Source organism: Zeus faber, assembly GCF_960531495.2.
Source record: "Zeus faber genome assembly, chromosome: 10".
Taxonomy (NCBI): Eukaryota; Metazoa; Chordata; class Actinopteri; order Zeiformes; family Zeidae; genus Zeus; species Zeus faber.
This window is the reverse complement of record NC_137199.1, coordinates 23666739-23682246: the sequence shown is the minus strand read 5'-3', so window position 1 is coordinate 23682246 and position 15508 is coordinate 23666739. Positions and strand designations below refer to the sequence as shown.

The following is a 15508-nucleotide window of genomic DNA, read 5'->3' as shown; positions in this document are numbered from 1 at the left end:
AGATGGTCACATGTTGCAGTTTCCCCCTCAGACACATCAGTTGCTGGGAACATATACATTCATTCACTCTGCGATCGCTCGTGAACTAATTCATCTGTGACGGATTTCAATACAATAAAAGAAAACTTTTTTTCTAACAGTGTAGAACGTTGCCTTTGGTGGCAAACGGGACGTGACGCACATTATACGAAAAAGCAAAACACTATTTGATAGTGAAGAAAAGCTGTGGCATCCCCTCAGCCTGCGTGACTGTGGCGAGTGGTAATATGCAGCTCGGGTTGTTTTACAGGGCTTTTTTTTCGGTGTGGAATGTGAGTGTTTGTAGAGTCATGTCAGAGAAGCCTGTTTTTGAGTGGGAGGTCGCCTGTTGAGCGGGTAAGCAAAATAACTTAACGCCGCTCTCTCTCTCTCTCTCTCTCTCTCTCTCTCTCTCTCTCTCCTCCTAACCTGGAGGTACAGCGGGGTAAGGGAATCATTCTCGCCCTTTTTCATGTAAATCCTGATCCACTCCTGTGCTGCTCCTGTGTTCTCCATCTGCTCCTTGAATCACAATGACTTCATATTCACCTGCTGCTATCTCTTACTGTTCTGTGACCACAGCTGTTCCTCTACAGAGTGTGTGTGTGTGTGTGTGTGTGTGTGTGTGTGTGTGTGTGTGTGTGGGGATCTCTTTTTAGGGCTCATTCTTTGTTCTGTCTGGCAGAAGTCTGAGGAAGACGCTGAAATATGAAGGTGCGTTATGAGAAGGGGCTATCAGCAATAACAGAGCACTATGGTTAGGAACGTGAGCTATGCATAGGACTGTCCCTCGTCGGGCCAGCTGTGAAACACCTCCTGAGAATGCTGACGCCCACACGCACACGCACATGCACACATAACATGCACACAACTGTGCACCGCCACATTAACACACACATAACACACACAATCACAGTGCATTTCTGACATACTTCCATGCTCATTGTCTAAGTGGCTTAGTTGCACCCCGTCACATAAACATACAGTACATTCACACACACACACACACACACACACACACACACACACACACACACACACACACACACACACACACACACACACACACACACACACGTCTCCTGGAATGCTTGCACGAGCACATACACGTGCATGTACACAAACACAAGCACACTAAATGAAATACAGCTGAGCTCCTAAAATAACAGATAGAGAGAAATTCAATTAGTTGTCCCATCTGAGCGGTGCACGGCATCCTGAGTGATCCGGGGGGAGGAAGCGGCTGATCTCCACTGCCGTGCGGTCGCAGGAAGACATCCAGCGTCCCACTCCGGTTGCTCCCTCTGCTCCGGCCCTGGCCTCAACTTAGAGGAAACGGGGGGAAACCCAGAGACCAGGGGCCCCGACTTCTAAGTCCCTGGTGCCCATGGGCCCCATGCAGCCAGGCACTGTCTCAAACGGAGGAAGAAGGCAAATAAATAAACTTCCAACGCCAAAACCCACCAAACCTAGGAGTTTCTTTGCAGCTACGACAGCCGTTGAACACTGGCCAATGAACAATTACCTTTTTTTCCCCTTCTCCCCATGTCCTTTGACATGGTAGTGGGTAGGCTTGCTTTAGGACTCTGAAAGAACAATTTGTCATTGTCAACGGCAGCGCACTGTACCACGGAGCCAATTAAATCTGAAATGCAATTCGATCCAGCTTTTATATACAGTGTGGATGGGGGGTCGGGGGGTGGGGTGCATGCCTGTGTGCAAGAAATAAGAAGTGTGAGTGCATTGTGTGGTGTGCAATCCAGCAGCAAAAATGTGTGTCGGTGTGTGTATCTGAGTGCTATGTATATTTGTGTATGTGAGTGCGTCTGTGTGTATGTGTGCTTGTGTGTGTGTGTGTGTTTGTGTGCGTGCGTGCGCGCAACGAATAAAGTCTCACGCTGTGAAAGAATAATTCTTAAATACGCCCAGGGAAAAAAATGTTCTTTTTTTTCAGGGTTAGGTTAAATGCTTGTACATGAACGCACCACAGAGGGGCCTTGTTCTGCAGCCTTCAAAAACAACCCAACGGGGACTGAACACCCGGCGAACCCAGTATACTGTCCGTCCTACGCAGATCTGGGACTAATAATATCCTGTTAAAATTAGTGACGAACACCTGCGTGAGTGCGTGCGTGCGTGTGTGTGTGCATGTGCGTGTGTGCGCGTGTGTGTGTGTGTGTGTGTGTGTGTGTGTGTGTGTGTGTAAGAAAAAATATATATATATCTCATGCAAGGGACGCATGAAACGCGGTGTAGATAAAGGAGGAGAAGAGCAGTCGGAGAAAAGGGAAGAATGTGTTGTTCACAGGGCTTCCTCCTCTTTCCCCATTCCATTCCCGCTTTCGGGCCCTTTCAGAGGAGAGACTGGGACAGTGGGGCAGGCTGGGACCATTAAGCAGATAGATGGATAAGACATGGCCTATAAATAGAGACACAATTCCTCCAGTGATTAATGTGACCAATGTGGGCCCTTGTGGCTTTTCGACAGAATAGAGTGCTCCATCTCATCCATTCAACCCCCCCCCACTGCATATCCATTTTGGGACTATCATTCCCCTCGGCCTGCCACCTTGCTAGCGCACCCTGTGAGCTTTATCACAGCCTTACGAGCTCGAGTTACGACCCGGGGGAAAGGTCAACAGTCCACCCATTGATTGGTTACGCCGGCGCTGGTACAGAGAATCCTCAGACAGGGCACTATATCTCACTCACACACAAGTCAGCAGTCACAGGGATTTACTTTGCCATTCTTACGCCGTAATCTAGCTTCCCCTCAAAATCATTCTTCACGGGGCGGGGGGTGGGGGGTGGAGGGGGGGGGTGGTGGCGGTGGAGGGGATAGACAAGTCCATCCAGACACTGCGGTTTTCGGGTGGGCTGATGTTTGTTTGGGTCCCCCTAAAAAGGTCAAACATTGGCTGGTGTGTGCGTGTGTGTGTGTGTGTGTGTGTGAGAGCGAGTCGGCCGCTCTCTGTTTTCCTTCTTGTGCAACGTTAAAGAGCAAAGAGACTGAGGGAACTTTTTTTTTTCCCAAGCTGTCAGTTTGGTGCTCCAAACCCGTCTTTTTAGGTTTAGCCAGCGTGCCGTCGCCACAGCTGTGAAGTCAGTGCAACGCTACAGTTACCGTTTCACCATGTCTGCAGGTGTTGATTAGATGATTCATGGAATCATCGGAGGCTGTTATTTTGTTCCGCCTCGTAGATTTGGTGAACACATTTTCTGAACGCAGCTGAAATAGTACTGCGTGCAGGTGAGCATCAGATGCCAGGGCACAGATTATTGCTTCTCTCTGACCGCTAGGTACCTTCATGGTCTAGTAGAGTTTATTCAGTACATGTGTGCTATGCACAACGGTCTTTTTTGGGTCAGATAAGTATGTGGAATGTTCGGTCTCCAAACACAGGTGCTTCTTATGAAACCGGGGAAATGGTTTGGATTGCAGCTACATTGGCAGACACTGTGAGCACATAAAACACCTGAGCTGGTCAAATTTGATCAAGATTTCCAAGATTCAACGGCTTATGGCATCCAAAGTAAAGCAAATATTTTTGCATTCGTCTCTCAGTCTGCCATGAAGCAATTTATTTATTTGGATATTGCTTTAGGCATACTTATAAACATAAAGGGGAAAGGAGGGTTCAACCCCAACATCCCATGTGAGTCAAGACACAACATTAAGACGACTGTTCCCAAAAAAAATACCACACAATTGATCAGGCCTTATCTGCCCGAAGGAGGCAAACAAGGGGCGTGGGACTGTGTTAATTGCCCTGATGTGTAAAGCTTTGACCACATTCTGTTACTAATTGCCCAGGTCAGGTGACCCGGTCAAGTCTCGTCTGGGAGGTTTTTTTTTGGGGGGGGGGGGCACACACTATAGATTCAAAACCGGGGAAGGGAATGGGAATGCAGAGCGGGGCGATTGTGTCCATGGGCTAGCGGGAATGCAAGCGTCTCCCTCCACACCCACAGGCCGACCACAGGGGCGCTCGGAGAAGCTGGAGAATGCGGCGGCCAAGACAAACGGGACGCCCAGAAGAGACCGAGCCCCCCGAGCTCTTGCAACAGCACGGCTCTGTGAGCCACGCTGGCCTGCGCAACCTACACAACACTCACTGTTATTCTAGGCAGAGGAAGCCTCCCACAGCAAGGGCAAAGGCGATGGAAGACCAAGGAAGGGAGAGAGAGGGGGCGAGATTGAGAGAGAGAGAGAGAGAGAGAGAGAGAGAGAGAGAGAGAGAGAGAGAGAGAGAGAGAGAGAGAGAGAAAGAAAGGGGGTATATTCAAAGCAATGTCTGAGAAGTTTGTCGTCCGGCCAAGGATGGAGGAAGAGGTGCAGAAAGGATGAAAAGTGGTAATAGATTCTGAACACAACATGGGGGTTGAGGGATTTGGTTCTGGAAACAAAAAAAACAAGAAAAAAACATTGTGAGAACAGAGACAGGAAGGAGATAGAGAGGGACCGCGGGACGAGTATAAATTCTGGATAAAGTCTCGTCGGACAACTGTACGTGCCAATTGGCCACCCCCCCCCTCATCCCCCAGCCATAAGAGCACAAAGCCAAAATGCCTGGTCACATTCTCAACTGTTTTTTTTGAGACAAATGCAAGTCATCGCCTTTCAATTAAGAAGTTAAACGTTAACACAGTCAGAGAACAGAGAAGGGACGACCAATTTATAGCCTCCACTTTAAGAAAAGGCTCCAACGACACAAGAGAGGTGAGTGGAACGCAGCGTGAGGAAAACACGCCAGTAGAAACCCAGATACACAAATAGTTTGTGGATATGGTAAATTATTAACATATTATTTGCTTCTTTCACAAGAACTCTGAAGACCTCTGTTAAAGAGTCCTGTTTGGCGGGGTGGAAAAATGTGTTTGAGCGAGTCGAGAGAGGCCGAGGCAGAGGTAGAGAGAGAGAGAGAGAGAGAGAGAGAGAGTGAGGGATATGAAAAAACCATAACAAATCAAACGTACAAAGAGTTGATTCTGTGCTGAGGGCAAGACGCTGTTTGAGGGTGGGAGAGCTGCAGCGCTTACAGAGCGGGGCCTGTGATACCTCCGCAGCAGCCCAGGGGTCAGCGCTGAACGGGGGGGGGTCAGAGGTCAGCGGCGTGCAATGGGGGGGTGGGGGGTGGTGGAGGTGAGGGCGGGGAGGGTTTTTCGGAGAGATAGAACAATACCAGTTCTTATCAGAGAGAGAGCGAGAGAGACGGGAGTGTCCGGGGATGGAGCCAAACTGATGACCAGCAGGTCAGTGTTTGGCCTGGAGGACGCATAGCACCGGAGCGGTGGAGCCCACATGAAGGGTCAGCGAGCCACTGAGGAATACATTCTTGGAATTCTCGCTTTATCTTCCCATAATGGATAATACCGGCGTCCCCGCACAGATCTGATTACGATTTGCTTGCGGGTCCGGTGTTCCCGTCCAAATGAATGAAACATAGTTCAGATAAGTGTCTGTCTCTCCTCTGCCAAAAAAACACGCAGAGCCACAGTTTGTGCTCCGGCGGCGGAGAGGCAATGCGGAGTTATGGCCGTGAGTGACAATTTGCTGTGCCGTCTGACTGTACACACAGAGCTCCTGTTCTGCTGTTAAACTATCTGCCGAAGCGCTTTTAGTGGTAAGTCTGTGGTTTCCTCCTTGAAGCCTCCAGCCCATTGAGAGCACAGGCTCCTGCAGCAGCCTGCGCATGGACAGGTTACTCTGAGTCGGCGGGGAGATGAATGAGATAAAAACTTTTTTTTAAAGGCGACAGCGAAAGGGTTAATCAATGAAATCCACAAAAAAAAAAATATCTGCAGGTAGGGATTCAAAACATGCCCGCAAAATGGCCGCTGTGTGCCACCCTGGCGGTGAGAGGAGTGGCAGTGGCTCCCCCAGAATGGACCCACTTGTGTACTGTGTTTGTGGACTGTGGCAGAGCTGATGGACACGACCCAGGAATGAGCCTGGAATCAATTTAGAGCGTCCAAAAGTGCCTGTGAATGTAAATAAAGCTCTTGAGCAAACAAACCCTTTTTCCGAGAGGCACACACAAACATGCGCAGGCCTAGAAAATGAATTAAAAAGGGTGGGCCCCCACATGTAGATGACGAGAGCCTCAGATCCCGGTCGGCTCTAAGCGCTTATGTCCAGGCATATCCTCCTGCCCCTCCGGCCGGTCTTAAGGGGTTTGTCCCGGAATTGATTTTAGAAAGCTCCGCGCCAGAAGACCGACTTGAGGTCCAATAAAAGGGCAGCTTCATCTCGCCGCTTTCGCCTCCTTCTCTCTCTCGCCTTCCCCTCCACTGTCACCACGCTCTGGCAACTAAGGGCCCTGCGGCTGGGCGCTAACGGGACAAAAAGAGGGAGAAAGAGAGAGGAGAGCGAGACTCCCACTCACACCAGCCAAGTCTGTTTACACAGATGGTGGCAAGCCCCGTTTTTTTTTTTTTTTTTTTGCGAGAGGCATGGATGAGGCGGAGAAGGAAGAGGATTGGCTGAACTTACACAGGTTGTTTATGAGCTCGAGGAGGGATGAAGGTGGAGAACACGGGATCAGAAACGTCTCGTGTGTTTAACTTAACCGCACCCCTGCTTGACCCCATCACACCTCTGCACCCTGCGTGCCCACCTCCCCCCACGGCATACAGGTTTAGGTCTAATATACATTACAGATATTTTTTTTCCGAGAAATATTTCACCATTTCTATATTCCTAACATATAGAAAATACCAAAAAAAAAAACTCACTATAACGCCAGCCTGGGATCCAATACCACAATCATTCATAATACCACCCAAGTAGTATTTCTTTTATAACTAAAAGAGTAGAATGATAATCTTTTATTCTTATGGTGCATATCACTGTTTGAAATTTGCATTTAATTGTGGTTAAAGCTAAAGCCATAAAGCTGGAGCAACAACATCTGGTCACATTATGTGGTACTGCTTCTACATCTAGAGCAAATCAACCATTGATATGCAAACACACATTTGGACAGTTTCATACCTTACACCATATAGTGAGAATAAAATAAAACAACTTGATTATACACATCCCTAATCATCGTCATTCTGTCTGAGAAGAGAAGTTCTCATCAGGGAGGCCATAAATGTTCACCACATCTACGGTTCCTCTTATCAGTATTGACCAGCTGGCCGCCTCTCGAATATCTGTCCAACAGCCTTTTTAGACCATGTCAGAGAGCTGGAGCCATAATTGACATAAATTGTTGTTGGGGGCTCTCGCCTGCGTAGTCCTCTTTATGAGAATCTACGACAATTTGAGAGAATGTTACTCTTGGCAAAAAAAAGCAATTCATAATTCAATCGATAAGAGGAATAAAATGGCACCGGAATGGATAAAATGTGAACAGTACTGCAACAATCCCTAGACGTGCCATTGCATCACCCCTCTCTATCTGCTGGCGAACACCCCAAACCACATGGGCACTGAGAACTCCTCTACCTCCTCTTCCTGCACCTGGTTTCCTTTCCTCCTCCTGTGTTGTCTGAGTTAGGGTGGAGGCCGTTGGTGCACGGGCCCTCTCCACGGCTTCCACATGTTTGAAATGCTTTACCGGGAAGCATGTCTCTAAACACGGTAGCATGGCCGAATAATTCTATGAGAATATATGCATCCAAATGCTGGAGGAAACAGACTGCATGGTGGAAGCCTCCGCAGCCGTCAGACCTTGTGTCAACAGGCCATATGTGTCTGGATTACGGCTGCTTTGATGGAGACATGCTGCAAACAGCGCTGAGGAAGGCCGGCGCCAAGTGACTCACCTATCAGGTGTTGTGGGGTCAAGGATCCCAGCTGGAGCCGGTTAACATACCACGTTCTAGCACTGGCAGCACTTACGCCTGTTAATTCAACCCAAATACGACCGATGGGACGCCGACATGTTTTCTGTGTATTATTCGTGAATGCATTTGCTCTCAACCATGTTCTTTTTTGCTCAGCTTTTTACCCGCCATACGGCTCCTACCGAGCGCTTTGTTCTATCCATAAAATTTGAAACAGACCCCGAGAGGTGAAGCCCATCCCTACCTTTGCGTGTTTCGCATTACAGGAATATTTCCACTTTGCATTTTGCTAGCCCCTGGTGCTGATAAAAGGTTCAAGAGCTTCTTAAAAGACAGCTTTCCTTCGGGGTGCCTACAGTGACCGAATGTCTGCGAGCCGGACCACAACAAGAGCTCTATTCACACAGCACTCGCAGGGAATGTTAAGTTGCTGAAGCCGCTCACCACCTATCAACCCCGGCAAAGCCGCCGACCTGTGAGTTCTCCGGGACATTATAAAAAAAGATCAAATAAGATAGATGAGATCGACGAAGGCATTAAGTCAACAAGTGAAAAAATATAACCTATCTCCATTATCGCGATCCACTGACATTGTTTTGATATCATTGGGCTGGCTTGCCTTTTTTCAAGGTATCGTCACTTATTTCGAGAAAGGTCTAATGTGGGCTTTGAGGAAAAAAATGTAACTGTACGTAACTTGTATGTATGTATGTAACTTCCAACTGAAGTCTCATTACAGGTGGGTGGAACAAGTGGACGTAAAGCAGCAACCAAGTGAGTTTACATGAAGATGGTGCCGGCTCATTTTCTCCTACAGAGAGCAGTCCACAGCCAGGTGTTTTTTTGTGAAGGTACAGACGTGCAGGTGAGCCCCCATCATTAAGAAAACACGCACGCACGCATGCACGCACACATGCACACATGTATGCGCGCGCACACATACACACACATACATACACATTTGCAGACGTAAACACATATCCGCACATCCGCACACGCACGCACGCACGCACGCACGCACGCACGCACGCACACACACACACACACACACACACACACACACACACACACACACACACACACACACACACACACACACACACACACACACACACACACTTCTAGTCTATCAACTAGAGATTATAGAGAGTATAAATAGAATCTAGAATATAAAAGCATCTAGGCTGCACTTATTGGTATCTATCAAGTGTGATATACTGTAGGCAGGAGCCCATTAGTGCTGAGCCATGTCTGATCCCCCTCGGCTGACAGTCTGTGGGCTCCGGCTGGCGAAGCACAGACACACGACACAGCCCCTGTCCTGGAATAGCTCCCCTGGCCTGGAATGCTCTGGGGAATGTGTGGCGTGGAATCCAGTTGGCCAGTAGGGGAAGTGGGGTGTGGGGGGGTTGTGGGTAAGGGGGTAGCAGTGTTTGGTGAAGACAAGGGAAGGTGAGAGGAGGATGTGGGACGGGGGAGTCAGGTCAGGTAGCCAGCGAGCCCACTGACTGGAATCTTGGTCGGGAATGACCGAACGCGGATCAATCACTGCAGAGGATTTGGAAAGCTCCACTGTGTGGTCCGCGGGCTGACAGCTATGGTGTAGGGGGCGTCGGGACCCCACCTGTGTCCTGTCTTCACCTTGTTGTTGAGGGTTTTGTCACCTTTCCCAGGCCCTGGGGAGGCAGTTGTGGGAGTGAGGACGGCGTTCCGCGAGACCATCTCCTCATCTCCTCTGTCGGCTTTATGAAACCAGATCTGTCTCACCCATCTCAGAGCGCCAGGCACAGACCATTAGGCCCTCTGCTCTGAAGGGCGACCTTTGAACCCCAGCCCCCTGTTTGACCAAAAGGGGATGGTGGGTCATGCCAGGTCAGCGTTTTACTGGGTCATCACAGGCTATCAGCGGCTATCTCGGTACCTGCCAATGAGCAGAGACAATCCAAGGTCTGCAAACATTGCAACCAAGCACAAACAAGCACCTCCACATACACAAGCACACAGTAGAGAAGAGTATACAACAACAACACACATGCACATATCAACCCCTGAAACATATGTGGTATTGAAAATTCATGGCATAAAAACAAAAAAAAAGGATTGAAAAACCGTTACTTGCTTGTAAAGAGGAGCCAAATTCCGGTAACGGAGCAGTAACGGTGTGGTCCCTACCACAACAGCAGCAGGAGGCCATCTTTCTCTCACGGCCGAAATCTGCTGGAAGCGTTGGACTTGCAGGATTCCTTGAATTAACCTCTTGGATCCTGGTCTCTCCCTCTCTGCCCGGTTGAGCACAAATCTCTCCCACCGCTTCCCCAGTAGGAGGACTACTCCCTCGGCCATGTTTGCTCAGCTGCGTCTGCTTTGTGCCGGCAAATCAGAGCCCCTGGCTTCTGCTCCCCGACTGTTTTCTCCCCTTTATTCTGTTTGGTTTCTTTTCTTCGAACAGTTTGTAGCTTCAATTGTTCTTTGGCTTTTTCCAGAGTGCTTGTCCGTCATTTTTTTTTGTGTGGTTATCGGGGGGGATTGACAGCCGGAGGGTCACGGGGTCGAGGCGTGGCGGCTACCTGAGGAAGCTCCGTGTCTCCTGCTGCATAGTGTCATGTGGGTGTCAACATGTACAGTAGTCATGTAAACATCCCGCTGCTTTGCCCCAAGCTTGTGTTTGGACCGCCTGGTTGCAAAAAGAGGCCAGATCCGTCTGTGCAAATAAAGGGCTTCAATTTGGAGGTCACAGACCATACTATCATTTCTTTGCGAGACTTTTTCCCATTTTATCTTAATCGAAGCAAATGAGTCAATGCGGGGGCAGCACCTCATTTAAAAACCAACTAAGTGGTAACAAGCAAAGGTCATTTTGAAATGTCGTTTTTTTGTGAGTTTTATAAATGCGTGTTTGAGTGCCTTGCCTGCAAAGATGCGCAGCTGCTTGCGCCGCGGGGGTGGCCCCAGCCCCGACACCCCGGTGCACTCGTCCTCGTCATCGCAGTCCCCGCTTTCGAATCCTTCCTCCTCCTCATCGCCCCATCCTTCCGCCGCCCCGCCCCGTGACCGGGCTCTCCAGCGCTTCTCGGACACCGTCACCAGCCGCAGAAGCTGTGGGGAAAGTAATGCCATCAAAGCATATTCACCGACAATACTCCTGGTTCGTTTTGGGGCCGGAATGTGCATGTGCATTCATGGCATAATTAAGTTTTGCAAATATAGAAACTGTCTCCTGGCATGAACTGTGTTATTATCATTATTATACCAGAATAAAAGGAATGACAGAAGTAAAGATAGTAACACTGATAAGATAATTTTGTTCACTAGGCAAAAAAAAAAGACCTTAGTTATATTATTATAATATATAACCTCAGTTATATTATTTTTGTACAAATGTGATTTATTCAGACGGCAGTGGTCATGGTTCCTCAAAGTACTGAAATATATACTGGTAGCGGAAGATTCTTTGGATCAAACTGGTGTGATCCTGTTGTTCCTGGCACACATTGTGAGGGGTTATCGAGTGGCAACTTGGATACAGACACTACAAAACAAACAGCATAACAACAAAACCAAATATGTTATTGTTTCTACAGTAACTGCTCGAATGAAAAACATCGGAAGTAAAAGGCTAAAGCACATTTGTTTTTGTTTTATTTCATTTTATTGGATTATAATAATGCTCAGGCCATTTCAAACGGACGACGGAAAGTCCAAAACAGGCAGATATACAAGTCTTAAATCACAAATCTTCTCATAAAGTATATAATCTTATAATCCATGCAATCTTCTGACGAGTCAAAATCTCGGTGCAGTTTGGTCACAGAGCTGTTTTGCAGCAGTACGCTCCGACTTCCCATGACCTCCAGGACTTTATAATGCGTTGCTAAACACATATCAGAAATGTGTTCGAGAATTGCGGTGAAACATCATCTTGTAAATTATTCACAAGGGCCACAGAGCTGTAAATTTGTTTTATTAAAAAAAATTCTTTAAATTCTTGCTGACCGACTGCAAACAGGCGGAGAAGCTGTCAAGCATCAGTTTAGAACCCTACATGTTGTCGATGCAGTTTCGGGCCGTTTCGCAGCTCCACAGAAGTCGAAAAGATTTTTATTGACTTTTTCTCCGGCGCTGTGATACCTGCGAGCTGGGAGTCGACCTGGACGGCCGCTCTCAGACATCACTCACCCTTCATAACATCGCACATGATTAAGAGCCCTGCCAACGTAACAGATGTGCTAAATTCCAACCCCATTCCCCCTTTAACCTCCTTTCATCTTCCTCCTCTGCCTCCTATTTCTTTTTTTCCCCCCAGTTGTTTTTTTCTTAATTGATTTCCTTCCTAACCACCTACGTCAGCATGCATTTTTTTGTTGTTGCTGTTGTTGTTCTTTGGTTGTTTGGCCGTCTGTGGGAGAAAATTGATTTCATATGCGTCTGCTCTCGGGTCAGCAGCGTCGGGGGAGAGAGAGCGACGTCTGACTGCAATCAGACTGCGAGGCAGAGCGGAGGGGGATAAAACCCCGGAGATAATCACGGAATTACGGCAGGCGGAAGATAAACACCCCATCCTACCCCCATCGTGCCCGCATATACAAACCAGTCAATCTGGGATCTACGAGCGACACAAACGCTGAGGTTTAGAGAGTGAACACACGACATCTTGTTCGAGTACGGGCGCCCTCACAAACCTCCATTCATCTCCTCCTGTCGAGACCCTACACAGCCGAGTACCGCAGCATTTCTACAGAGCACGGTCACTCGAGCCAAGAGATGGACAAACGGTGATTCATAGACGGGACGGCTGATCCATAGGAACATGTGGGACTTCTTCGGTATAGGCTCTTTTCTGACCAACGCATCAAATAAAGTGTGTTTCTGCATGTGGTGCAGCAAGAGGAGAATGCTGAGCTTGTCCAGCAGTGCGCCACCTGGTGAGAAACCCTAACCCTCAGGTGTCACGCTAAAACACTTTTTTATTTAGTCTACAAAGCTGTATGAGAAAAAAACAAAGTCTCTGAGCTCTTCTTTTTTTCCCTCCCGTGAGTAATGGTAATAGAATGCACTGAGCTCTTTTTGTTGGAGAGTTTGCTGCAGGCCTCTATAGATTTACTGAAGTCCTGAAATTCCTTCCGAAGGTCTGTATCTTGGCAACTCAGTCGGACATAGAGAGGGAGGGGTGTCCCACAAGCAAATTAAAAAGCAAAAAAAAGACTGAAAGCAACCACTCCTAAAGTGGGCAAAAGAAAAATGTGGTTAGGGTATTTTAGAAAAACACAAGACATGGGATGTGAGGGGGAAAAACATTAGCGGCAGCGGCTGTGCCCACGTTTAGCGCGCGCACGGCCAAAACCACGTGTAACTAAGCACCTGCCGTAAACTCACAAACTGTGCTCTCTTCTGAGTCCGTGTACGACAGGAGGGAGGAACACATCTGAGTGGAATTAAACGTTGATGTCCAGCTCCAGTGCGTTTACACACACATACACACACACACACTGGAACACAAAGGTTGGCATTTGTTCCAATAAAATAAACAGGGAAGCCTATAGGAGCAACTCAAGTGGCAAGAATAAACAAATAAAGCATAAATAGAGGCCATGAATAAGCTGTGCCATTCTGCATAAGAGAGTGACAGGGCCGTGCCTTGCTCTGAAGCACTGCTGCAGAATGCTGTGGATTTGGCCCATTGGCCGCCTGGCTCTGCCACGACTGTGGTTGTAGGGTGGGGTGTTTGTGTGTGTGAGCGTGCGTGCCCGTGTGTGTGTGTGTGGGTGTGTGTGTGTGTGTGTTTGTGTGTCTGGGGGGAGGGGGGGACCGGGCTGAAAGTGACGCTGCGCTCTTGACGAGGCTGAGCCACAGTGTGATCCGGCAGGAGGCTCCAGATCGACCACAAGAGGGGGAAACCTCAAGTCATTCTGGGCTGGAATCTGCAATAAAAAAAAAAAAACCCTAATGCAAGAGTAAGCAGGGAGGAAGCAAATAAAAAAGACATTTTTGAGAAATACGCAGACTGTTTCCCATTAAGGGAGGAAATCTGTTCCCGCCTCTTCCCCCGTCTTTGCTTGGAGAGCTACATTGAGGATCTGGCTACAGCAGCTGGACGGAGCCGGGGGGGGGGGGGGGGGGGGGGACGTGTAATCAGCCGGACCAGGCGTCCTACAGGCCTACGCGCGGCTCACCTCACCTCCCTCTTTACACGAGAAGCACAAGTCACGCCGAAAAGGAACACGGGCCCGAGCGCTGCGCACAAAGCCCAAACATGTGGCGGATTGCTCAACGCAGGCCGGCCCAGACAGACACAGAAAACCACAAGTCTGTCACTGCCCCCCACACATGACATGAACTCCAGGCAGGGTCACACAGTTTGACACGACAGCTGCAGCCACGCCGCGAAGCGCGGCCACCGGCCGACCTGCTGCCAAAAGCCGACCTGCAACAACTCAGCTGGTTTTACACCGGGGGGGGGGGGGGGGGGGGGATTGAGTATCGCTTTCTATGTACGTCCAGACAAAACAACGCCAGCATTAATGAGAAAATGCGAAACGGTACATTTAGTTTCGGAGAAGCTACAAAAAAAAAAAAAAAAAAAAAAACGGCTGCGGGAGCGAGAACCCGAAGGGGGGCATCGGGCCCCTTGTCGTGTCATCCTCTCCCGGGAGGGAAACATGTCTGGACGAGTCGGCCGTGACTCGGCCGGGACGGAATCTGCTGCTCTGAATGTTTCTTTCAATGCCTGAACAAATCTCGTCGGCAAATCGAATCTACATAACTCAAGCCCTCAACGCTTCCTCCAGAACATAACCAGGGCTGAGTGACACAAGCCGCTCCTTTCTGCGTGGATGTTTCAGGCTGAAGGCAGCGCTGATGTAGAGCCACTTAAAATGACGTCATTAGGAAAAATAAATTTAAAAATGCCGTTTCGGGGCTTCCAATCATCCAAGACTTGTTTTAAATGTCTGTGTGAGCAAGTTGTGTGAAATGACTATTTGTGTGTTTATGAGGCCACAAACACCATTCGACAAGACCCAGGGACCCAAATCTGAGGAGATTGTTAATGTTAGATATTAATTAAATTGAGCTTGAACTCAAAATTACAATAAAAATAATTTGGCCGGGGACCCTCCGAAGCACCACTGGTCTGAAACAGCTTGACAGGATATTTAAATCAAGAAATTCGTTTTTTGTTTCTTTGCCCCCCTTGGAGATTATTTTTTTGTGTTTGGACTGCACATTTTTTGTTTATTGTAGAAAGCAGCGGAGAGAGACAGGAAATGTGGGGCAGAGAAACACAGCAAGTGACTGCTGAACCTGGTTTGCCGCTGGCATTTTGCCCACAGTATATACAGTATGGTACATGTGCTTATCCGGTTGAGCCACAAGGACGCCCCTCCCTCCCTCCCTTAGAGATAGGTAACAATCTCAATTACCCATGTTGTGATCCAACGTAATTATTTATTTATTTATTTTGAATGAGTTCTCGGTTGCCATGACAACGTGACATTAGGCGAGACAAACACGTAACTCACACCACGTTTTCCTGGGAAACTCAGGAAATGGACAGTGCTTACACCCACGCAGCCACCCACACACACACATACACATACACACACACACGCATACACACACAATTAGACCTAATTCACACCGGCCGACACAAGGCAGGAGCGACTTCATGTTCATGTATCACACTTGAAACTTTGATGTA

General features: G+C 48.4%; 1 protein-coding gene across 1 annotated transcript in view; it reads right to left on the bottom strand.

Annotated features, from left to right (window-relative positions):
* gpc3 (glypican 3) overlaps window positions 1-15508 on the bottom strand; it is a gene marked incomplete at its 5' end in the record, with an annotated part of 90720 nt that overhangs the window by 785 nt on the left and 74427 nt on the right. Inside the window, one exon of the mRNA XM_080008428.1 lies at window positions 10722-10908. Coding sequence (XP_079864554.1) covers window positions 10722-10908 — 187 coding nt within the window. The remainder of the gene's footprint in view (window positions 1-10721; window positions 10909-15508) is intronic.